This window comes from Scleropages formosus, chromosome 13, assembly GCF_900964775.1.
Source record: "Scleropages formosus chromosome 13, fSclFor1.1, whole genome shotgun sequence".
Taxonomy (NCBI): Eukaryota; Metazoa; Chordata; class Actinopteri; order Osteoglossiformes; family Osteoglossidae; genus Scleropages; species Scleropages formosus.
Window position 1 is genome coordinate 14,763,114 of NC_041818.1, and position 22,467 is coordinate 14,785,580.

The 22,467-nt window shown below is 42.6% G+C and overlaps 1 protein-coding gene across 10 annotated transcripts in view; it reads right to left on the bottom strand.

Annotated features, from left to right (window-relative positions):
• ehbp1l1a (EH domain binding protein 1-like 1a) overlaps positions 1 to 22,467 on the bottom strand; it is a 36,439-nt gene that overhangs the window by 7,002 nt on the left and 6,970 nt on the right. Inside the window, exons 2-25 of one of the 10 annotated variants that reach the window (XM_018744428.2) lie at positions 21,745 to 21,802; positions 20,937 to 21,032; positions 20,493 to 20,546; positions 19,841 to 20,019; positions 19,041 to 19,183; positions 18,722 to 18,781; positions 18,270 to 18,335; positions 17,445 to 17,630; positions 17,123 to 17,326; positions 15,795 to 16,505; positions 15,478 to 15,651; positions 14,712 to 14,768; positions 13,891 to 14,101; positions 10,480 to 12,243; positions 9,810 to 9,878; positions 9,240 to 9,650; positions 7,650 to 8,723; positions 6,752 to 7,222; positions 5,797 to 6,384; positions 3,227 to 5,362; positions 2,262 to 2,454; positions 1,457 to 1,620; positions 999 to 1,047; positions 89 to 655 (exon numbers count right to left, since the gene is read on the bottom strand). In XM_018744428.2, coding sequence (XP_018599944.2) covers positions 89 to 655; positions 999 to 1,047; positions 1,457 to 1,620; positions 2,262 to 2,454; positions 3,227 to 5,362; positions 5,797 to 6,384; positions 6,752 to 7,222; positions 7,650 to 8,723; positions 9,240 to 9,650; positions 9,810 to 9,878; positions 10,480 to 12,243; positions 13,891 to 14,101; positions 14,712 to 14,768; positions 15,478 to 15,651; positions 15,795 to 16,505; positions 17,123 to 17,326; positions 17,445 to 17,630; positions 18,270 to 18,335; positions 18,722 to 18,781; positions 19,041 to 19,183; positions 19,841 to 20,019; positions 20,493 to 20,546; positions 20,937 to 21,032; positions 21,745 to 21,802 — 9,685 coding nt within the window. Of the gene's footprint in view, positions 1 to 88; positions 656 to 998; positions 1,048 to 1,456; positions 1,621 to 2,261; positions 2,455 to 3,226; positions 5,363 to 5,796; positions 6,385 to 6,751; positions 7,223 to 7,649; positions 8,724 to 9,239; positions 9,651 to 9,809; positions 9,879 to 10,479; positions 12,244 to 13,890; positions 14,102 to 14,711; positions 14,769 to 15,477; positions 15,652 to 15,794; positions 16,506 to 17,122; positions 17,327 to 17,444; positions 17,631 to 18,269; positions 18,510 to 18,721; positions 18,782 to 19,040; positions 19,184 to 19,840; positions 20,020 to 20,492; positions 20,547 to 20,936; positions 21,033 to 21,744; positions 21,803 to 22,467 lie in introns of all 10 variants that reach the window. The other 9 variants (XM_018744426.2, XM_018744425.2, XM_018744423.2 and 6 more) reach the window with 9 other exon arrangements.

The following is a 22,467-nucleotide window of genomic DNA, read 5'->3' on the forward strand; positions in this document are numbered from 1 at the left end:
CTGTGACTTGCTGTCAGTTAAAGTCTGTCAGTAACCCAGAGAAATGCTGAACAAGGAGGGGAGAATGTAGGGAAGGGAAATATTTTACCTCTGCAGTACTTTGTGGGGTGCCCTTCTGCTCAGGTATCTCTGTGTCCTCTATGGACAGGCTCCTGCACTGCGAGCGCCGCTTCTTCACAAGGTCAGCATCCCTCACACGGGTGAAACTGGACCTGGCAGTGGAGCCACGGGTCCTGAGCGGTGCGACAGGTGTCTGACCTTCTCCCTGTCCTCCCGACTGGGTTGCTGACTGATGTTCCTCAACTTTCAGAACACGCTTGGTTCTAGGGGGCGGAACCAGGTTTCTGCTGAACATAGCGAGCCCCTCAGCTAACCTTCCGTTGGTTTCCATTGGGATGGCCCCAGCCTGCAGCTTTTGAGCACAGTAACGGAAAGCCGCATCTGTGTCTGTACCCTCATCAGGCTCAGCCACAGTGTAGCTGGACTGGCTGCTGTTGTGCTCGATCTGAAGGACACTGAGCTGCTGGCCTGTGAAATGGGTGCGGATCTGGCTCAGATAAGTCATCACAATCAGGCGGTCCGGCACAGCCCGTAACATCATGTCCGAAGGGGACAGTAGTGGGGAAATGCCAAGGTCTGCAAACCCACTGAAAGCCTGAAGCGAAACACACAGAACGAGGAAAATACTTTTAGTATTGAGACCATTCTGCTCTTTAAGCTTTAAAATTTGGGAGTTTAAGTCTCTAACAGATTTTTAAGGACCAGGCTGACCTTGTATATCCCTTTTGCAAAAGGCTGGTGCGTCTGTTTGCTGTATCAGAAATGTACAGGTTCCATAACAGAACATTCTGCGACATTATAGCACCAAACTTAATACAGATCTAATTTTGAAAGTCTTTGCAGTTTAGAACAGCATATGGATGTATGATGTCAAGGAGTATCCAATGATGACAAGAAAAAGAGAGGGTTATCAGACCAGTATTTGACAGTGAAATTACCATTTTGTTGTTTGTCTTGATGTCATAAGGGTCCAGCATTTCATAGTTCCTTCAAAAAATATAGAAAAACTCGTTAAACCTTTGTACACAAGTATGTCAAGATATTTGGAAGGGCATACATTTGAGGGTAAGAGATTGCATGGCTAAGCAAAAATTTTAAAGAAAAAACGTTGTTGCAGTATGTGACTCATATTTTCCTCTTGCACAAGATTTAGTTAAGGACTGGAAAAATATCACAAGAAAATGTTTCTTAGAATTCAAAAATATACCATTAATTACTTAATCATAGTCAATTACAAGAGTGTAGATACACCAGTTATTTTATACAGACCTCATGGATCCAACAATCCGTTTTAGGCAACCCCATACCCAACTAGAGTTAAGCAAATATATTTAATGTTTTCCTAAAATGAACTAAAACTAAAATGCAAAGTTGTACAGTATTTGGGGATACCTACACCTTATCCGGGCAGAAATGATGTAGGATGGCACAGAATGCCAAACCATTGCGCCAAGAAGTACTGAAGTTGCTGATCTTCACACCTTTGTAACCCGCAGTGACCTCCTGGCACCACTGCAGCAGTGACTGGCTTGATTGCACTAGTTCAGCAGGGCTAGAGACCTTGGGAGGAAAGGGATGAGATTTGATTGAAAGGTTAAGGTAGTTTTACTAGTAACTTACCCACATTCGGAACGAATCAGAAAGAGGTACCAAGTGGCTCAATCTGTAAGTGGCACTCATCCTGTGTGGGGGTGACATTGTCAGCCTATCCTTTACAGGAATTGTGTTGTGAGAACTCTAATAACATGACTTCATCACTCCCTAAAGATGTGTCAGATGCTTGTGGGCTGCTGGTTGACAGCAATGGAAGATGTATAGTTCCTCTAGCTCGTTCCACCCTCAAAGGTATCCTGCACAGCATCATAGGGACAGCTATGTGTAAATAGAGTAAATGGTTTGGCAGACAATGTAACCACAGTGGTACATCCCACTATTCTGAAACACAGGAGGTGTTCAGGGGGGGCACGGATAGGCTTAGAACACTAGGGAGAAACTGAAACCTGTTAAAGACTAGTTAATATTTCTGATGAAGTCTATGGTATGAAAATAATTTCCCATGAAATCCCATACTGTTGCCACATATTATTGTGAAGAAAAAACATAAAAGGCAGTAAAAGAGCATTATATTTGTTTAAATAGCACAGGTTTTTCATTACAAGAATCTGTTTTCTATTATGGATCCATATGCTCCATGTACGTACTTCCTGAGAAACTGGAGTTGAGGAGACGTTGCCCTCTCTCCTTTGGCCTGGGACTGGGACATCTGCTTCCTCTTGATTAGATGACAAAGGTGGACCATCTTCTTGGAAAGAGGCACTTAGGCGTTTCTTTACACGAGGCATTGGAATGGGTAATTCTTTAGTCACCTCCCTCATCTCTTGTCTGTCTCTGCTGCTGAGAAAAACAATACAACAGTTTCAGTATACTGAAAAGGCTGGAGTGAAATATGGTTTGCTAGAACCACTGCCTTAAGAAAAATACCCAGAAAATTATCCATATATATATATATATATATATATATATATTTCTGCGATATTATACATTTTCTGTTCACTACTGTGATAAACCATATCTGTGCTATTCCTATATATCTAGATTACAGAAGAAAAGCCCTGCAATACTCTGAAGTAACAGACAACTGGATATGCAAATCATATTCATTCTTTGTCACTTAAAAATGTCATAACTTTGTTAAATACTGTATTTATAAACTGAATTTCTAGTTTATATATTTGTGAATTGTGAACTGTATATGAAGTATGAGTATAGATGTATATATGTGTATATAGATGTATAACAACAGGTATATACACATATACGTATACAGTATACAGTTGAGTATACAGTATGTGTATAACAGTTATATTCCTATATATACTTGGTATACACATACTGTATATAGACCTGTTTTGTTTATATAACCAAACAGTGCAATCAATTAACCATCTATGAACAGTTTAGAAATTTTGAAAAATGTGAATCCATCTAGCCATACATAAAATATTCAGTTTTACAAATTTAAGTATCCGGGTTTTATCAGCTCTGAATAAAGTGATGGACAACAAAAGACGGCAAGAGTTTATTTAGAACATTTAATGTGGAGACTCAAGTCATCCATATACATTAAAGGATGCAACCTGGATGCCCAAATCCCTGAGTGGCTTACCTTTCTCCTTCAAAGGCAGTGGCAGCCTGTACAGTGCATACAGATGCTTTATCCTGTTCTTCCCCAGAGTCCTCATTCTCTACCATGATGTCTGTCTTAAAGTCTGTATCTGACTGCTTCTTTTCAAATGCTCTCTCCTTGGTCCCACTCACTACCAAGCTCTCATCCTGGTCTATGGGAAGCTCTGCAGAAGGTATCTTCCCAAGGACTCCAGCATCCTCAGCGGACTCTGTGAAAGCCATACTTTCACTGGCAACCTCCATACTCTTTTCATGTGTACCTAAGTCCAAAATGAGGGACTCTGGGGAAATCACGGATAAATTCTCATTTAAGAAACAGGGAAGAGTTGTTGGCAGGTATTGAGCTGTCTCAACATCCTTTCCATAATCTCTGTCATCTGATGCTGTACCCAGCATAGGCAAGGTATCTCCTCTGCAAGCCTCAGGTTCCTTCTGAAGACCACCCAAATTCTTGACTAAAAATGATAATGGCAAACATTCATCAGGAACTGGGGTTGGAACAGCTTCACAAGAGATGGACTGTCTGCCATCCACTTTGTCTACAGAGATGTCAACCTGAGAGGGCAACAGAGAATGTGGGGGTGGAATATTATTTGGGAAGGAGCCACTCTGGCGTTTCTTCGCTCGAGGAATAGGAACCGGTCCACAAAGTAGTTCTTTTTCAATACCTGCCACCCTGTCATCGCAAGACTGCTCTTTAAAATCAGTAATAAGCTTTTCCTTGCTAACTTCCTCATTCTGAGTATCCCTAGCATTCACTCCCCCTTGTGGAAGCTGGCTCTTCTTGTTGCGCACAGGAGGTATGGGTTCATCCACTCTAGGGACAGGATCAGGCTTCTCATTTAAACATTTATTTAAACGTTCAAAATCATTGTTCAAGGTATTTTTGCCTTCTGGTATCTCAATACGATTTGCAAATTCCTTGCCATCCTGAAAGCAGGGTACATTAGTATCACTACTGTCTGAATGAGATGATGAGTGTAAGTGAGAAGGTGGAGTTTCATCTGGGAAAATGTCACCAGCCCGCTTAATTGTACGAGGAATCGGGACGGGCAGATTTTCAAGAGGCTTCTGGGCCTCAGAGTGGAACTCCTGAGAAGGGTTGCCAAAAACCCCAGGTGGCTGAGTTGCTTGGGACTGGTCCTTTTCAGATAGAGTCTCTGAGCTGGTCAAATTCTCTTTCTCAGTGTCCATATTCTTCTTTTCTGTAGCTCCTCCCTCCTCTGTGTCACTCCTTGTTTTGTGCTGCCTCTTTCTGCAATGCTGGGGTGGCACAATTTCGTGGGTCAGCAAGACAGGAGCAGGTTTCTCATGTATGCTGTCCGTGAGTACACTTTGCTCACTGTGCTCAGAGGGTGTTTTAGCTGTTGCTTTGTCTTGATTAGCAGATTCCATATCCACTGGAGCTAAGGAATGCAGAACAATGCTGGAAAGTGGTACATCATCTGGGAAGGAACCACTAAGACGTTTCTTTGCTCTTGGCATTGGCACAGGCATGTCTGTTTTTGCAAATAGTAAATGCTCTTCAGTAGATGGCTGGCAATCTTTGCATAGAAGTGTATCTCCTGAAGAGTCCATTGTAGCTTCTACCTGGTCCAATGGTATGCCAAGACAGAGATGGTCTCCAGAGTCCATCTTTCTGTTATCTTCAGAAACGCTTTGATCATCATCATCCCCTGTTTTTACCAGTCCTTCTTGAGGAGGCTTGTTCTTTTTAATAGACCAAGATGGAAAAAGCTTTTTGACTGCCAGGACAGAAATGGTCTTTTGTTTAGGATTCTCATGGATTACTTCATCATGGGACGGATGAGAAGGGAGAGCTTTCTTCTTGCCATGGTGTTTTGGAATTAAAGTAATACCTTTCAAGAAAGGTATTGTTTCCTCACCACTGCTGGACTGTGTCACATCCCGTGAGATGCGTGGAAATCGGATGCCTTTCTTCCTGTGGCACTGAGGTGGGACTACATCAGTAGCTCTGTCCTGTAGATCCTCTAGTGGTTTTTCATGCACTGGTGGCTGCTCTTCAATGTGGGAATCTTCATGTGTAATACTGACATCGGAAGAAACGACCCCTTTCAGATCAGATGGTTGCAGTTTGGAACATTCTGTATGGAGGCTGAAGGACAAGCATATGGAATTTAATTTTAAAATTACATTTTTTAATTTGTTAAATAATCAGTTTTTTATTACAGTAGATATTATACTCCTCTTCCAGTGATATTTTACAATTAGTTTTTCCTGTAGAATCATTTTTAACAATGATGCTGCAAATAAAGCAACTATATAAATCAGCTAATATAATGTAGAAGGACTAAATGATAACCTACTAAATGTCAGCTCCTCTTGGGTTAAATGTCTGATAAAAGCTTACATGCTCGCAAGTACAACAAACCGGCCATAAACCTTCAGATACAGAGTGCAGTTCGTCCATTGCACATCCACTGGAAAAAAATCAAGTAAGCTGAAAGCAGCGTGTGCAAAGGTTGTCCTTATCTTGTCAGGTCATGCAGTTACAGCTTGCAGGAAACGATATGCTCAAATGGCACTCACCCCATGTCCAGACATGAGGTTGCTGACAACATTGCTCCCACTTCCTCTGATCTCCTCTCCTTCCCTAACATTTGCCCAGAATCCTGGTCCTGGTCTTTGACTTTTAATTCATTTAAATCTTTCGAGTCCTCCTCTAAAGCAGTGTCTTCATCATCTGTCTTTACAAGTTCATTAAAGGTCATCTTGTCAAGGTCTGCCTCTGTTAGTGGTGGCCATTTTCTCATAGAGCTCTTTCCTGTATCATCACTGTATTCTTCTTCCCTTGATCTTATTAACGATGGAGATGGAGAAAGATCTTTTTCCTGCTTCCTTTTGTTTCCCACAAAGTAGTTTAGCTTTGTGTTTGTTGGAAAATCAGTTATCCCCTCACTGCTTAACTCCTTAGAATGAGGTTTCTCCACTTCATGGTCGAAAGTAGAAGGCTCCTGGGCAAGAATATGATGGGCTTCAGATGACAGAGTCCCAGGATGGGAAGATGGAAGTGGCTCAGTGGACTGTACATCCACCACAGTATCCATGTGTAGCTCTCCAGAGGGAGTGTCTGTAGTAGGATCACCTGGCTGCAATAAGGCAGCCATTGTCTCAAAACTGAGAAACACAAACACTGGATCAACTCAAACATTCTTATAGAGTACAGAAATTACATGGAAGTCCAAGAAAAGCATATGCAGGTATCTCCATCACATGAACAGAAAAACTATTATGCATTCCTTGCTACCCACAGACAACTGAAAAATCACTAAGGAACATCTCTATGCATGATATAAAGGACAATATCTTGATATGCTAAAAATCAAGTGACTTTCAAACGATCTGACTCAAAACTGCCACTGTGTTCAGCACCTCAGTGCCAAAATGTGAAAACAATAAGGGAAGTGCCATGAGTACTCTTATTTCTAACCCAAAAAAGCCAAAGCAGCAGTGTCCAAAGTGGTATCCTGTTCCCAACACTTACCTTTTGTGTAGAACACCCACTATTGTCTTCATAAGCTCCACTGGAGTGCCCTTGTGTCTTGTTGCTAAGCCCTCTTCTTCAACAATCCCCCCTTGGAAATGCTCTTCTGACTGTTTTGCCTTATACATATCTTTTTGCTGCCTCTCACTTTGGGCTAACTGAGACAGGACTCCCTCTTCTCCAACACTACTGACTCCCTTTTCAAGATCTGAAGCAACCCCAGGACACTGCAGCCTTATTCCTTCATCAGAGCTCTGAGCCTGGGCAAATGGCATCATCTTAAAATTGCCAAGGAACTCAGGAGGACTACTTAAGGGTTCAGAAAACTGAGTGGGAAACTGAAACACTGAGGGCCTTTCACTGGGGAATTGGCTCCTGTCTGTTCCATCATGAGCTGTAGATGAAAATGGCTTCTCCAGCAACTTGACTCCCCTTTTTACAGATGACTTTGTGTTTGGGCTGTCAGGGACACTATTAGTTATGGTGAGCATTAAACAATGTTTGTCACCACAGATGAACAGACCACATGCAACAATTCTTTTAAAAATCTACCACTGATTACACAAACAAAGAAAGAACAGATGACACAGATAAACAGCCAACTTTTAAGAAAAGCGAGAGTACTGGTATATACCAACTGGTACCTGGTATATTGGAACCGGTTTTTAACTAATATAGAATGGTTATGAATGATCTAAGGAAACATGCATAACATAATGACCCAGTTTGAAAGTTGGAAAATAATGCAAGCACGCCATTACTGATTCATTAAGTAAAAAACAAGAAATCCATTTGGATTATGCAGATGAATGCTACATGTAAAGAAAACATGCCTACAAAACACTTGCCAGACACATCCACTCAAGTCATGCTGTGAGTGGCCACTTCTAAAACTTACCCTCCACTCACTTCACATTCAGGAGATTCCCCTATAGCCATGTTCACTCCAATTTCCTTTGCCTTGTCCATAGCTTTTCCTTCCAGAAAAATGCTCATGAGATTCTTTTCCACCTGTACATGAGTGTCATTGGTGCCAGGCTGATTTTCTATTCCAGATTTTTCTGTTTTCTTTTTTGCCACAGAAGGGAACCCAGGAATACTAGCTGTTGGGCAGGATGGTGTCAGGGCAACCATATCACTCAGGATTTCTGTATCTACATGTTCTCCATAGATGGGTGTAGAAGAAGGCAGCAGTAGGTTTGAGTTTTGCTTCAGTGATTTTTCTAACAAAGGTTTTTTAACCAACGACCAATCTTCCTCGTGGATTTCTCTGTCAACCAAACTTAATGATGCAAACCCAGGAATTTTAGAAGATCTCGGGCATAATGGCAGGAGATTCACCATACATTCAACAACTTCTACCTCATCCTTCTGTGCTTTAGGCTTTGGTACAGAAGGGAATCCAGGAATGGTAGTCACGCTTGGGCAAGATGGCACTAAAGACATCATACATTTCAAACTGTCTTCACTTAAGGTGTCATGTACTGGAGAGGAAAAAAGGGCAAACTGTATCTTTTCCTTCTGTTGTTTCCTCCACAATATGTCTTTGATGGTATGCCACATTTTCTTGTAACATTCATCTAACTCAAGCTGTTTTCTACTAGGGAAACCAGGAATCGTTGATAGTGTTGGACAACATGGCAGAAGAACTGACATGTTTGGCACCTGATCCACTTGGGTTTTCTTTGATAACTGTGTACAGGGGAAACCAGAAATTCTGGCTATCCTTGGGCATGTTGGTGAAAGGGCAGCCATATATTTTATTCCTTCGTGGTCTATTTCTGAAGTGTCCAAACAGAGTGGTACAGTCAGCTCAGATTTTAATTTCATTGGTTTCTCCCATAACAATCTCCTATCCACTGGCCAGTCTTCTCCATTAGATTCCATTTTGTTGGGCACATTTAAGGATGGAAACCCAGGAAGTTTTCCAAATGTTGAACAAGTTGGCCGCAGATCAACCATACTTATAGGTCTAAAGGGATGTGACAATACAATCAGAGCTAGCAAACTACAGACAATTTTCTCCCACTAAAGTGACAAAAACAAACACACTCATAAAAACACTGTGGAACCTGAACAATGATGGCGAATTCAACGTCCGGTCTGAATTAAACTTAGAGGACGACAGGTAGAAAATTTCAAAAGCAACTTTACTTTAAGAATCAGTACAATATAAAGCAACACGAATAGATATATCCTCCCTAATTAAGTCACATAATAATTTCATTTTCAGTTACTATGGCGCATACAAAACTTTTTCTGCATATAACTATTTCGCAGTATTGCTGACAGCAAAACAAGCTATTGTAGCATGAATAGGTGATGTTACTGAATAAAAAGCAGGTTCCAATAGGCTTTCATAACTAGACTTCAATTACTAATATACAACATGATTGCAGCCTGATAAATACATCATCCAGACGCACAAAACAGAGGCCTACGTCATGCACGAGACCACACAAAGGAAACTGCTTTCCCGTGAACTTACATCATCTCCACGTTTGTCTTTCTTGGACCCTCTGTGCAGAAGATATCCTCCTCCTGCCGCTCATCTGAAATACTCTCATTAGCCACCAGGTCCATTCCAGATTCTGGCTTGGGTCCTTCACCCTTAGTTTTTTCCACTGCATCCCACAACAGGCTTCCTGCTTGGACCAGTGTCTCATTAGTTAATTGACTGCCTGGTGTTTTTCGCTCATCATGTATCTCTTCATACAAATCAACATCTATTGTAGAGAACAGAGGCAGACCACTCCTGGGGAGCTGGATTTCAGGTTTGAGCGTAAGGGGTGGGGGCGAGGAGGGGCGTTGAGGGATTTCACGGCTTCTCAGTTTGGTGTCTATGTTTTTATTTGGCATCAGAGAGGTAGTCCCAGGGATGGCAACCACACCCCTGGGGCTGGTGGACAGAGCAGAAGAGAACAGAGCTGAAGGAACAGGAAAAGGACAGCGTGCCACTGAATTAGAAAACAAGCAGTTTGAAAACCGCAAATGAAAAGGCTTGCTGAGCAGTTATGAGGCCATACATGTGGAAGCTGGGCTCTAAGTTCTCACTCACCTCTCTCTAATGGTCAAGAGTAATGGCATATCTATGGGAATAGAGTGCCACATTCTGCAATGCAAGAGCCTGAAAATAAGGGTCAAAGGCAGAGATGAGTGACAACAATGCACTTGCAAGCTATGTTGCTTAAAGGTCAGTGCTTTGCTGTTTTGTCCATGCATGGTATGAGTACTTGGTCTGACATGCAAGCCATTCAAGCTTGATAAAATGAGAGCAGCAAATGTATTAGAAGATTTCCTCAGAAGTGGTTTGTCTCCATTGAAAATAGTGCTACTTGCTGCAGCATGGAAGCAATTCTGCACTTAAAACAATTTTATGTTTTATCGATGATAGAATTAATAAAAAAATTTCTTTGGAGGGGAAACACAATGGCGTTCAGTTGGAAATGAAAAAACACAGAAACTCAGAAGGACTTTGCCTTTTTCTCTCTTCCAGCACCAAAATCTCCTGTTTACAGCATGTTTAATTAGTCACACTTAGCTATGGTTTCCTTACTGGTCCTTTTGTGGTATGTGGATTTTAAACCATGTGTAAAGGCACCACTGAATTTGAATAAAAAATATAGAGAAATAAGAACGTTCAAGGTTAAGGGATTCATGAAAAATATCCATGGTTCAGCTTCTCAAGCCATGCTGCATAAAAGCTCTGTTATCACTCCTGCACTCACCCACTTTCCAGAGTGGTCCAATCTGGCTCCTCCTGTTCCTTCAGTATCTGGGATCCCATCATTAGATGTGATGAAGATTCTTTGACTGAATTCTTTTCCATTGTACTCCATGATGGAATACCAGAAGTGTATTCCTGATGACTAGGCCCTGTAGTTCCATCCGGAGGAGCAAAGATTTTGTCATCTAATATCATCTTTAACTCAGTATGGCTTCTAAATGAAACAAGCTGGGATTGACAGCTGGAGGGCTGTAAGTAGCCAGAAGGGAATCCAGAAATCCTAGCTTCTCTTGGGCAACAAGGCATCAAAGCTGTCATGTGTCTTATCATTTCCTTGTCTTCTTCTAATCTTGAAAGGGTAGAACAAGGTTCCAAGTAGCAAACTTGGCTGTGCTTCAGTGGCTTTTGCCACAATGGTTCTTTATCAAATGACCAGACTTTGATTCGAATTTCTTCTGAGTTGGCTGGCTGCAAAGAAGGAAAGCCAGATATTCTTGATACTCTTGAACAAGATGTCCTCATAGTAGTCATTGAGTACATCACCTCTTCAGAAGTGTCTTCTCTCCTTAGTTGCCTTAGCAATGAGGGGAACCCAGGAATACTGGCTACTCTTGCACAAGATGGTGCTAAGACCGCCATGCCTTCTATGACCTTTCTGTCTGCATACACTCCAGATAGGTTTCGGAAGGATATCTGTACTTGCTTCTGTTTCAACGGCTTTTCCAGGTGCAGCTTTTTCATCAACATCCAGTCTTCCTTTTGAACTTCAGGATGAACTAGCCCTGATGACGGAAACCCAGAAATTCTTGAAAATTTTGGGCAAGACGGGAGAAGATTTTCCATCCTTTGAACCTTTTCCACTAAAGTTTTGCGTTCTTTCGGCACAGAAGGGAACCCAGGAATACTGGCTACATTTGGGCAAGATGGTACTAGAAACATCATGGATTTAAAAATGTCTGATCTGTCCAGGGATGGAGAAAAAAACCAGTCAAGTTTAAGTCTTTGCTTTTTTGGCATCTGCCAGATGATTTTCTTGTCACTGAAATACATATTTTGTTCACACACCTCATATTTTACTAGCTGTTTCGAAGGGAAACCAGGAATGGCAGATATTTGAGGGCAACATGGAAGAAGAGCTGAAATGCTCGGCTTCTCATTAAATGAGGCATCCTTTAGTTTAGGCAACTGTGCACAGGGGAATCCAGGAATACTTGTCACACTTGGGCATGTCGGAAGGAGATTTCCCATCATCTGAATTATTTCTTTGTTTTTATATGTTTTATCCTGTGTTTGAAAAGATGACAGGATTATCACTGGTTTCAATGCTTCCCTTTTCCAAAGTGGACTTCTGTCCACGGGCCATAATTGTACTTGGGCCTCCTCAGTCCACATTTGCTTTCTTGAAGGGAAACCAGGAACACTGGCTATATTTGGGCAACAAGGCAGAAGGCTTAACATTCTTGGTATCTGGACTTCTGGCACCTTTGATTTCTGCACAGATGGAAAACCGGGAATCTTGGCTGCTCTTGGACAACATGGAACTAGAGCAGCCATTCTTTTGAAAGCGCCTTTGTCATCATACTTTCCATCCAAGTCCTCACACAGAACCAAGGCACGTTCTGACTTGTCTTTATTTAACTTTTCCCAAATTGGAGGCTTTTCCACCAGCCACTTTTCTACCAAGGCTTCGTCTGTCTTGACAGTCAGTGATGGAAAACCTGGAACTCTGGCAACTCTTGGACAAGATGGCTGAAGAATAGCCATGCTAAGGGACAGGGACACCAAGGTCAAAGATTAAGGGACTATATAATAAGCACATATGTCAAATCAAGAGAAAATAGAAAGCAAGTATGGAGAGTATTCACATATGGAAGGGACACCACCATGCACAGCTACAGAGGAAATTCCAGGTTTCTCACAGAACTTTCAACATGACCATTAGTTACCACTGGTTTTACGGTCTATGGAAATGATATAAAAAAAACAAAAACAAATGCAAAATTCAAGGCTCCTTATGATCTTTATCCTTATGCCTAAAGCATTTTACATCTGAAAACTGTGATCATGTGCATGCAAATGCACAAAACGTACACCCAAGTGCACAAAACTATGACTTCATGGTACAGTGTTAAAAAAAACATGAAAATGAGTAAGAGTTGCATGACAGACAGCAAGTGAGGGACAAGACTTTTTAAACTGACTCAAATATCTCAGAAGACTATGAGGCTATTCAAAACAACATTTCACTTTGCATTTCAAAACATGACTTCAACTCTGAGAACCACACTATGCTGAAATTATGACAAACACACTACACAATCTTAGCTTCACAGAAATTTTTGACATTATTTCCTGAATCCACAAAACTGGTTTAGACAAATCCTCTAATCCAACGGCCGGGCTTTACTAGGAGGCAGAATCGGGGTAAACAGTAATTACATCTGGGTGAAATATGTATCTATCAAAAATTCCCAGTACTTAATTAGCAAAGCGGAACATTTAGTTTTCTCAATAGCCTTGTTGTTATGTAGTGAGAACAGTTTTCTTTTCACAAACGAGGACTGTAATTCTAAAAATTGCTTTTGTTAAATCTCGATGAATGCCAAGCAAATTACCTTTCAAATTACTGATTTGTTTTATTCTGTGATCTTACTCTGCTTTGGATTTAAATAAGCTAAATAATTTGGTGAAACAATGGCTGTTAGCACAAAAATGAAATCTTATCTCTTATTTTATGTTTCAGAAAAAACATAATAAGGCTATCATTGTTTAAACTGATATTTGGAACACTGCCTCAAATGATCTACAAAACCAACTGTTATTCTCACAACTACAAACCAAAAGAAAGAACTAATGAAAATTTTACACTAGTGCTCTAATGTATAAATATTGGACTAAGAGTGAGCTGGTTTTAGCTGCATCACAGAAAGTTAAGATGAAACGTACTTGTATGAACCAGACTAACAACATAACATGATACAGTCACAATCTACAATGAGAATTTTCAGTATTCTAAGTCAATTAACAGAATTCCCACATAACGGCTGCATTCTACTAATGCAACAATGAACATTTTAATTTTTCACTTCATTCGTCAAATTTATTGCCCTACATGATCAAGCACACTGTAATGTTACACTTACTCCTCGTAGATCAACTATAGCTGTACATAAGTGGTTGTTGTGCCAGTTAGGGGTGAACTGCAATATTAACAAAAGTGAAATGTTTTATCTGAAATTCGCATCAGTAAAACAATTAAGGTTTTTCAAAGAGGTATTCTTTAGGTCATGGTCTTAATCTCTATTAATGAAAAATCGGTGCAAATCCCATTGTGACCCCAACTGCAAAACTTCAACCATGCAGATCCAAGCTAAGAAGGATCAGTGTGACATGTACGGTCTAGAAAACTCACCCCGGTATTGGCTTTGGTGCCAGGCCAGTTTGGTGTCTCGTTGGTTCTGTGGCACACGTCTGCTCATTGGCTCTTGGCTCTTTGGAAAAGGAGGGGGGGCAAGCAATGCTGATGCTGCTAGCGCTGCGGGGGGTCCGGGAATCATCTGGCTTGCTGATGCTAAGGGGTGTGGCCTGTGCAACCTGGGGCTTCAATGAATCATGCTGCTCTACTGCAAATAGTAAGTTCATCCAATTACTTGCTATTACTTACATTACTAACTGATTACAACCAACAGTTACTGTTCATCTTCTTATTAAGCATTTAATCATTATTGTTTATTTTGTTCACAACCCTTAATTTTTTTAATCTTGGGTATTTCACATTTCATTATTTTTTCTTGTATTGCTTGCTTTGCAACTGCAGTGTATATCTACAAGAAGCAACAATTAATTTTATGTATAGAACTACAGTATTGGTAATTTATGGAGCCAGAAATGCTGTCTTTATATTTTTCAAATAAATCAAAGCTATCAGACAATTAAGGTGGGTGCAGTGGCGCAGCGGGTTTGGCCGGGTCCTGCTCTCTGGCGGGTCTGGGTTTCGAGCCTGCTTGGGGTGCCTTGTGGCGGACTGGCGTCCTGTCCTGGGTGTGCTCCCTTCCCCTCCAGCCTTGCGCCCTGTGTTGCTGGGTTAGGCTCCAGTTCGCCACGACCCCGTATGAGACAAGCGGTTTCAGACAGCGTGTGTGTGTGTGTGTGTGTGTGTGTGTGTGTGTGTGTGTGCGTGTCTGTGTTTCAGACAATTAGGTGACTACTGATCATAGGACCAAGAATACAAACCTGCAGAAACAGAGTAGTCATCTTCTTCTGTTAGTGTGCTCAGGTGTCTCTGGACATCTGTGGGGAAAGTAGAAACTGATTATAGTAATTGTCTGTCCAACCCAGGGTCAGCGATACTGATTTGCAAAAGCGTTGTCTTCCTAAACCAAATCAATAAGGTTAACATCATCAAAATGTAGAAACCCATCAACACAGACATACATCCCCTATGTCTTCTTTGCAAATCGCTGGACGCATCTCCATTGCCTTTTTCTATTTGTTTGCTATATTTCGATATACATGATGAAGTATACAACTGCTGGGTATTTTTACTATCTATTGTAATGGAAACCAGAATAACATTCATAAAAAACCATTGTTTTATTGTATGTCAATTGCCTTTTGGATTTTATACCTATAAAGGCTGTCAGTCTGTGGTCAGTCTTTATCAATGCTGAACGAACAATGACTATTTGTCAGTAGTTGGCTGATCTCTCCTAGAGTCTCGGCTCAGGAACCACTTATAACATGGTTTCTTTTTGTCACACAGCCCTCTGGTGTCAGGTGGAAGCCACAACCCTGTTTCATTCTTTCCCCTCTAACAGGCATCTACTAACCACAACAAGAATACCCCAGGGCCTTCACCCATATGCACAGGCAACAGTGGAGTTACAGTGGGAAGGCTAAGTACTTACTGGTAATGCACAGGCTATAAAAATGAAGGGAAACAGAATTCTGTACTTAGCAAACATCATTCCTCACCACAACATGAATCTCTTTTTTTTACCACTGAGTGTGTCAGGTGAGGAGAAGCCCTCTGGCTGGATAGGCTTGTAAAACTGCTTCAGAGGAGAGACTTGAGTCGCTGGGGTCTCAAGGGGAATGGGGCATGGGGTTTGAAAAGAGGTGCTAGGAACCACAGTAGGACCATTCCCCAGGGCAGAAGGCACAGAAATGTAATCTGGGGCAGAGGGAAGCAGAGGAAAGAGAAACAGGGCAAAAAAAAGAGAAAAAAATACTGTATGTAATAGGAAAATGAGCAGGAATAGTCAAGCAAGAGTATGGATAAGAAAGTTACACAAGGCTGTCTCTGTTGTTCCATACCTGACTGGGCGACAGCGGGCAGTGCCTCAGCCACAGCAGGGGGTGGGACAGAGATAAGGCAAAGGGCAGGAGCAGCAGGTACAGGAGCAGCAGTAGGGCAAGAGGCAAGTAAAGGAGCTTCAACAGAACTAGGTGAATACATAGGGTACATACTAGGGGCAGGTATTTGTGAATCGCTGAGGGCAGGTGTGGTTGAAATAGTACAGACAGGGGCAGAAATGGATGGAATAGGGGCTGCGGTCAAATGACAAATAGGGGCACTTCTGAGTGAAACAACAGGGGCTGGTAAAGATGAACCAGGACCAGGTATGGGTGAAACAGCAGGGCTATGTGGAGTATAGTCAGTAAGGGCAGATACAGGTGAGAGGGGATGAGTGGGTGAATCAGAAACAGTAGAGACAGGTAAAGGAGAAACACTAGGGACAGGTATTGCTGAACCTGTAGAAGTATACTGTACCGCTGAGGTATGTGAAACACCTAAGGTACAAGCAGGGTGAGTTGCAGGGTCCTGATTGAACAATACAGGAGATGAGGGAGGGGCTTCTGGAAGGGAGGGGCTCAAAGGCATGGTGAGATCGCACAAAGCCTTCAAGCTCGGCTCTGTTTGCATAGTGTCAGTGGGAGAGGTGCCAAAATAGGACGGAGAAAGGCCAGACGACAGAGCCGCCTGTGCTTTGGGAGGCCTCCACTCACTCTGCCAGGGTGCTGAGACTGCAAGCGGAAACAGCAGGGAGGAGGGAGGAATTAAGGATCATAAATGATTTGAGGGCACAGAGAAAGACAAATAAAACAGGTAAGGGAAAGAAAAACAATTAAGGTGGGATGGTGTACAAGAATCAAAGAAGAAAAATATGAAGTTATAGTAAAAAAAAAGTGTCTAACATAAAAACCTAAATGCCAATTAAAAACTGAAGCTGACAAAAGAGTAATGGGCAGAGCACATATGAATTATAATATATCGGAAACAGAATGATGGCTAAAAACTGCTGAGGTAAGTTAAATTATAATATGCTGTAACCAATGCTTGAATGACTATGTCAGAGATAACTGTATCAGATTTTTAGACATAAGTGTCACTTATAGTATGAATAATATTGCTGCGCTGCTCCATTCCAGTCATAATCAGTCATGATAAAGACTTTTCAAAGTCACACGGAAAGCTACTACTGCACAGCCACGGTTCTGGGTAGCGCAAGGCAGAAGCGACACACATCACGCCTGGTGGCGTGTGACCTGAGCAATGGTTTAAGTTTACACTGCCATTATATCTCCAGTGGAAGCAGTGGAGCATTCAGCTTCCCTCTGAAATAGTTATTCAGCCCGCCTACCATGTGCCAGGGTGGTACCTGTGTGCGGGGCAGAGGGCAGGCTGGCGGGCCTGGTGAGGACGCAGCCCGGTTCAGGGAGAGCGGCCAGAGTTGCCTTCGGCTGATGGCCCCCCGGTGGGGAAGAACTAACAGGGATATTGGGGAACCGAGAGGCAGAGGCACTCTGTGGCCTCAAGGCATTGGTTCGAGTCAGAGGACAGCACGCTGAGGCACAGATGGAGAGGAGAAAGGAAATGTGGAAAGGCATGAACTATAATAGTAGGGTTCACAGTGCGTGCTCGCTTGTTTTTTTGCACCACACGGGCTGCCTGTCTCCCCGTACCTGTCTGAAGGACCCCAGGGTGAGAAGATTGAGGGAAAGCAGGTGAGCTGGAGGTGGACGAGGGCTGGGAGGGAAGGGGTCTTGAGCTGGACACTGTAGAGACCAAGGAGGCCTCAGCTGGGTGGCCAACATCAGTCGCAGGATTAGAGCTGCCCCCCAGAGACCCCTGCACTATAGACATGGGGGCTGAGAACCATGGAGGCGCAGGTGGAATGGAAGAAGAGAACTTATGTTAAGGCAGGAGGGATAGATAAGGTGGGAAAGCAGTAGAAAAATCCAGAACTAAACTTCAAGATTTATACTGAAAACCCATTGCTTAGTTTAGTGTTTTCAATAGTCAAGAAACAGCAGAATTTTTAGAGTATCCTAAAGGAGAAGTAGAGATTAGATACACAGGATGCTTAAAACCGCATACAGTATTGGGATGTAGAAGGTGCCTCACTCAAGGGCACAACAGCAGAACCCCTACAATGACTTAACCCAGAAACTGCAGGTTAAAAACACTGTCCCCTCAACCACAACATTACCTGCAGCATTGCTCTCATACTAGTTTAACAATGGGAATACTTCACTATTGAATGGTTAGAAGCTCCGTAAATGAAGGATAGACATGACCGTTTCCACTAAAGTCTCCAAGGCAGTGTTGACGCTTTCTTTGTACACGGAAGAAAAGAACTCTTTCTCACAAAGTATCATTGGTCTCTGTAATAACTGGAAATGTTCCCTCTGCTTGAGGGAACAACATCACCATAACCAGAAGTTGTATTTGGGTTAGTACACGCAACGCTTTTTAGGGCTGTAAACCTAGCAAAGTCTGTCCAGTACCTGAGGCCACGGGGGGATGGAAGATTTTCGGCAGTGCTGGTGGGTGGGCGCGGACAAACGCGGGCACTGTGTAGGCATAGGGAGAAGTGCGCGTCTGCGCGTCAGGGTACCGGTTGCGGACAGGTGGGGGGAGTATAACAAAAGGGTTATGGAGTGGACTCTGGGGGGGCCGCGGCAGGATGGAGGAGTCAGGTGCAGGGCCAACACTGCCACTTTGCTCCATTTCATTGGCTGTTGGAGCTGGGGGGTCAAGAGCGAGTGGGGTAGCGGAGGAGAAAAAGAGAGATCAGCCACAGAGGGGGAAGGGAAGAGAGCAGAAATATTCACTCACAGCACAGACTGAGCCAAGAGACTGAGCTGGACTGGCCAGAAAACCCAGACAGACATGACACAATAGCAGATGAGTTCAATACCCCTAAGCAGTACAGGGAGGAAAGAGAAGGGAAGACTACCTAGTGCAGATGGGCACGTCACCATCACGGGTCTCCACTCCTGATCATGAACCCTCTGTGCTGCAAGAGGAGTTGGTGATGCCCAGAAAGAGGGACAAAGGAGAGGAAGAGAGAGCAACAAAGGACAGGATGAAATGAAGAGGAAAAAGGAAATGAAAGACCAAGAGCATAATAGGAGCATTAAGATATAACTGGGATGGACAATCTGGAAGCAGTGCTCACTCTCTGACCCCTGGGGCACTGAGCTCATTCTCTGATCTGTAGGTGGCACCACTGCGGCCGTTCACCATGAGCCACAGAGCGCCCCTAGATACCTTACCTGGTGTTGCAATGATCAGTCCAGTAACTCCAGCAACTGGCTTTCTGTCCTCCTCCTCGTCGCTTTCGTTGAAGTCTTCCAGGTTCCCGATGTCAGAGTGCTTCATGCTCATCAGACTGGCCAGGCTCTGCATGTCTTCATCACTGTGCAGGTATGGGACGAGAGGAGACATCTCTCTACTGATGCACAAAGCCTTAACACTCTCCGGCTAAATGACTTAAGTTCATCTGGGCCAAAGGTTCAAACTTTTTCTTGGCCAGAGACCCCTTTAAGAGTCTGATGAAAATTATGAAGTCCTCCTATGGACTCCTCCCATGTCCATGAACACTTGAGAAAATGCTGTACTCGATATGTACTCGAAAAGAAAACTGATTCTTTTACATAGGATTGTCATAGATGGTAATATTTTAATTTTTAACATTTAATTTCATTAAACAATGCTATTTTCAAAGCAAGCGTGAATGACCCCCTAACCCCACCAGAACCCATGATCCATGCTTACTATACACTATTTAAATAGCCTGTTCCATTTGCATCCAGTGTTGCATTTTGCAACAAATGTAAAAAGTCTACACTGATCTTAGAGCCATCTAGAGGAAAGCAAAATCATAATGTTGGTTGGTCTGTTCTCTGTCGAACCTAAAAGACAAAAACAGCTTTTTCTTGCGTCATCTGGTCAGCATAAGCACAATACCCAATGTGCTTAACAGATGATTTCCTGCTCACTTCTCATTTTAGTATGTTTGGACTCTTGCTTCCTGTGCGTGTGAAGAAAGATAACGAAAGGCTCCTGAACTCACGTGGCCTTGCCCTCTTTGAGGAAGATGCATGACAGAGACAGCTTGAGTGAGGCCTCCACCACTTTGACCGACAGCGGCCGCAGCTGCAGCATCAATTCTGTCTGGGTAGGCGTGGCGCCGGCATACTTTCTCAGGTTTACTTCTACGCAAGCCAGCAGCTTGCGACGGCCCCTCGATTCCTGTGGAAAATGGCGTACAAATGTTCCTTAGCTGACTGTTTCTCCCATTTATCCCAGGTACCCTTCGTGCACAGAAAAAGATCCTTTTGTCGCACTAGAAAATCTGAGGGTATTTAATACTATTTACACTGCTAGTAATGTGTCCACTGCTTTCCGGTCCAAGTTTTCACACACTGTCTTGGTCAACAGTACATTGTGGTGGAGGTGTGTGGCCAATACTCCGTATGCAACACCAGGGAAACATCCTAAACACAGCACGGAGGCTCCCAAACTGGAGCGAGTTTTTTCAGCTACAGGCAAACTTCCGACGTATTGCTGGAAATATCAGCACAAAGTCCCCTTGACCACACCACACCACCTTTCCCGGGTCGATTTTTCTACGCGATGCTGAAATCCGAGGGTAGAGCAACGACCTGGAATACTTCCAATGAGCCTTTATACGATAGCAAAGTAAGAAAGAAGCAAAGACTCACATTCTCGATAACAACTGTCCAGTCTTTATCTTCAAACTCTTCAGCGTTGACATCCTGGAAGAGGATTGTAAGTCATAAGAGTATACAGGCTGTTATCAGATGTACCCATGGGAGTGTGTTTTACTTCATGCCATGCAATACCTTACCCAACCACTGGCGTAGGAGTCAAGGTGTCTCACATGAACACTAAAGACCTACAAGCATGGTGTTACCCCCAGCCCTTGACTTTCCTGTGAGTACCAGCAGAGCACAACACGGTCTGCCTCTTAGGTACTTAAAATCCAAGGTTATGCTCATAACCCAGCAAGACCACTATGGTGTGTGTCGCATGTGATACTAATGACCACTACAAATGTAGATCTGACCCTTTCGATGTGAAAGCCTCTGAGCGTGAATGATGACATCACAGAAGTGTAATGAATCACTGAGACTGAAATATCATACCTTAAATAGGGTGACTGTGAGTTCCACATTTTCAGGCACCTGCCACACTACTGTGCCCCTGTATGGGTTTTTGATCCCGGGCTGCCAGCCATGGAGCTGGGGACAGACCAGATCCCAAAAAAAGATGGTCAAGAGACACTTCAACCCACACAGACATTGAAGCTCCTTATTCAAACAAAAACACGGTAACCTTGATAAGATGCAGACATTATATAGCGAATATCTGATGAGCAACGGTACAGTTTGTACATATTGTGCGCCTGCATTTTAAAAGGACAAGGAAAAAAGTTCGTACATCACGTACTTCCACATAATTTATGCACAAAAAAAAGGAAAAGAACTACTTCACTTTTTGTTCCGCTGACCTTGATCTAAAATACATCAGTGGAGAAAATGTTAAGACGTGCATGCACTGATCACACAGCTCCGTCCTCTATACTGCTGGTGAGACACACGAGCAAAGAGTGTAAAACGCGAGCTGAAATATAAACAAAGATGAGCAGCAGCACAAAAAGTGACAGGATAGGGCAGGACCAGTGGCCACTTACAGATGTTCACTCACAAGAGTTGTTTATCCACTGGTGAGTCAATATTTGCTTTGTGAATCTGTCCCTCTGTGACCAGAGCACAGTGTGTCTACTATTCATTTTCCATTGTTTTCTTAGGGCCAAGAATAAAAGCACAACAATATATAGAGAATATATGGCACCAGTCTGAGCTCTAAACTCTACTTATTTGCATTTGCATTATTATTTTTGCAGTGAAAGCTTGGTGTTGTGTTGCACTACACACACAGCAGTCAACTCACTTTAGAACAGATCCGTCTGCTTCTCCTGGTCCACACCACTCTCAATTTGTCTGGCTGCCTGCAATCACACAGACACGGAGTCACATAAACATGAATTATTAAACACGCAATGTCAGGATGAACTTGGGTCTGCTTTTCACTTTTTTTTTTTTTTTGCTTTTACATTCTTGAATGTGTTCTAAGGAAATGACCAAAAACAGAAAATATAAAGAAACACACATACTGTGTATCCACTTGTGGACAAAAAAAAAAAAAAGAAAAAATCAGCAAAGTATCTAAGATATTTCCTGTGTTACACGGTCCACCTGGGATGACAATCAAGACATACAAAACGAAGAAAGTGTTCTTGATTCTAAATTTCAGTTTGCAGCTTGTATTATTTTGTTAGTTCATATCTAAACAGTCCTAAGTTGCATGAAAATTACTGGAAAATTATGAAGAAATGTCATCATACCAGTATAGAGCTTGATATTAACCACAGTGCAATGTACCTAGATGGGCCTCACCTAAGAGGTTCCATTGAGGGAAGTAAGTCATGTACCAGGATTTGTAACCATTCAGGCTCCAGTCAGTGCTACTACTGTGGTACTCTTGAACAAGGCACTTACACTTAGCTCCTCCAGTAACAATCCCAGCTCAATAAATGTTATAAATAGTTTAAACTGTTTTGCACAAAGGATCATGTAGCAAATAATATACAGCACAATAATAATAATATCATAA